General features: G+C 35.9%; 1 protein-coding gene across 1 annotated transcript; it reads left to right on the forward strand.

Moving 5' to 3' along the window:
- Positions 1 to 1,043: 1,043 nt before the first annotated feature.
- LOC117460288 (hepcidin-like) lies at positions 1,044 to 1,760 on the forward strand. Its single transcript, XM_034101604.1, has 3 exons — positions 1,044 to 1,224; positions 1,309 to 1,386; positions 1,541 to 1,760. Exons 1-3 carry the CDS (start codon positions 1,138 to 1,140, stop codon positions 1,640 to 1,642), a joined length of 267 nt encoding a protein of 88 aa, XP_033957495.1. The 5' UTR covers positions 1,044 to 1,137; the 3' UTR covers positions 1,643 to 1,760.
- The last annotated feature ends 837 nt before the right edge of the window (positions 1,761 to 2,597 follow it).

Raw genomic sequence — 2,597 nt, forward strand, 5'->3', positions numbered from 1 at the left:
AGGCCACAATCAACAACCTGATCAACTCTATGCGAAGGAGATGTGTTGCACTGCGTGAGGCAAATGGTGGTCACACCAGATACTGACTGGTTTTCGGACCCCCCCAGACCCCCCCAATAAAGCAAAACTGCACGTTTCAGAGTGGCCTTTTATTGTGGCCAGCCTAAGGCACACCTGTGCAATAATCATGCTGTCTAATCAGCATCTTGATATGCCACACCTGTGAGGTGGGATGGATTATCTCGGCAAAGGAGAAGTGCTCACTGTCACAGATTTGAGAGAAATGGTTATTTTATGTATAGAGAAAATGTTTTAGATCTTTGAGTTCATCTCATGAAAAATGGGAGCAAAACAAAAGTGTTGCATTTATATTTTTGTTCAGTGTAAGTAGCAACTGCAACAAGGGTGAAACACAGGATAGGACAGATATGAACACACACACATATAATAATAATAATAATAATAATAATAATAATAATAATAATAATAATAATAATAATAATAATAATAATAATAATAATAATAATGATAATAATAATAATGATAATTATAATATCAATAATGAAAGTAATGAAGTGCAAGAAATAAAAATACCTAAAGAAATATGTACAAAATGTATTGTACAGTATACATTAGAATTAAATGTGTTTACACTTGATTAGTTGTATTTTGTATGTTTGAATGCTGACCAATATAAAATATGACTACACTATTCCATTATGCTTTTCTCAATAGTTTGCCTTATTTTCATATCTTTACATTTGTGTTACACTGTTTAACTGAAGCCAAGCAAACACAAGCTTTTACATTTTAAACAACATTTAACATTTCCTTATATTTTGCGCATAGATGTAAAGAGGAAGATTATAGTCGTTTTTGTGATATTGTGGAACAGACACTTACATTTCAAATTCTCATAGTACTGGAATTTCCCACCTCCATTCCCAGCAAGGAGAGAGATGTAAGCCCATCCTGGCAGCTTCATGCTGTCAGTGATGATGCAACAGAGGCCTCAGTGAGTATAAATGACAGCACATTCTACTCTCAACCATCACACAGGAGAATAACTACAAAGAGCTGACAACAGTCACCAACAGCTCTGAAGAAATCTAGTCGACCTAAATCAGTCCTCCTAAGATGAAGACATTCTGGGTTGCAGTTGCAGTGGCCGTCGTGCTCACTTGTATCTGTATGGAGGAGAGCTCTGCTGTCCCAGTAACTGAAGTAAGATCTTGACTATTCCTATTCACTTATTAGTTTGTGTCAAAATTCTAAAATGTGGCTCCTACTGTAAATGTTCATCAACAGGTGCCGGATGAGGAAGAGCCAATGAGCTATGACTATCTACTTACTGAACATGAGGAGCCCTCAGACGACTCATGGATGGTATGTTAAGCTAACTGAATCAATTGAAATATAAAGCTAATGTGTGTGTTGTCCCAATAAAGTGCCCTGATGCTCTCCAATGAAGAATAAAGAATAAACGGTGAGTAAAGATGCTGCAGATGAACTCATTGCTCATGTTGTATCTCTCACACAGATGCCGTACAGCCCCAGAGCAAGGCGTCGCCGTCGCAAGTGTAAATTTTGCTGCAACTGCTGCAGCAACATCTGTCAAACGTGCTGCACAAGGAGATTCTGAGGATTCCTGCACCAACAACAACTGTTGCAAAATTCTGAAGATTCCTAGATTTCATCATGTGCTAGACAACTGATAGTGCAGTGTGTTATACAATAAACTTAAATATGACTATATGAAATTGTGTGAAAGTGTTTTAATTACATTTATAAGTAGAAACGTCTCACACACCTGTGAATTGCTACTATGACGAGTCGAAATGTCCACAGGCCTATGGAGATTTGATGGCCACCACACAACTCATTTGAATGTTGGTAATCCTTCTGGACACAATTTAGTTTTTTCTTTTTATAGCTGTATAGCTATTTCTTCTTCTCATGGAGATATCAGCTCATTTCATACATCACACTTACAGCTTAGTAATGTCAGCAGTATATTAGCTTTGGGTTAGTAAACTTGTGCACGTTCACATTGAGTTTACCTTAACTCAGTGTAGTCTCTAGTCACCAGGTTTGTTGCTGATTTTGTTTTTGTAAATTGCTAACATATCTATACTGATGGACTAAATGTCCCGTTTTGTTCTATTTGTAGTTTTGTGTTACCCCTTTCTTTCAGCTTCAGTTCCATTTGTTTAGTTTAGCTTAAGTTAGCATTGTATGAAATATGCTCAAATATATTTTTATAATCCAAAGTTGCCAGCTGTGATTAAAACGAGAGCTGTAGATGTATTACAATGATTTAAATTGGAAATAAAATAAATATGCAAAAAGAAAATAGAAGCGATACTGCAAACTGAGATGATGTGGGACATTTTTAATTTTGCAAGACTGCTTGTATTCAATGTTATATTCACAATATGTTGCAGCTTTGTTCAAAGTAGAACTATTAATACATTATTAAATGTACAACAACACTGTTGAATGCTGTGCCAGAGGAAATGTTTGCACATTGTAGTGAGCTGTGTAAAAAGGACTAAACTGACAATTCCTAACTATTCAAATGTTACACATAGATATTT

The sequence above is a fragment of the Pseudochaenichthys georgianus genome, chromosome 16, assembly GCF_902827115.2.
Source record: "Pseudochaenichthys georgianus chromosome 16, fPseGeo1.2, whole genome shotgun sequence".
Taxonomy (NCBI): domain Eukaryota; kingdom Metazoa; phylum Chordata; class Actinopteri; order Perciformes; family Channichthyidae; genus Pseudochaenichthys; species Pseudochaenichthys georgianus.

Excerpts from the sequence above, each read along its gene's own strand:
- LOC117460288 (XM_034101604.1), top strand. The coding sequence starts at position 1,138 with ATGAAGACATTCTGGGTTGCAGTTGCAGTGGCCGTCGTGCTCACTTGT. Across the intron at positions 1,225-1,308 it reads CTGCTGTCCCAGTAACTGAA|GTGCCGGATGAGGAAGAGCC; the intron begins GTAAGATCTTGA and ends GTTCATCAACAG. Across the intron at positions 1,387-1,540 it reads CCTCAGACGACTCATGGATG|ATGCCGTACAGCCCCAGAGC; the intron begins GTATGTTAAGCT and ends TCTCTCACACAG.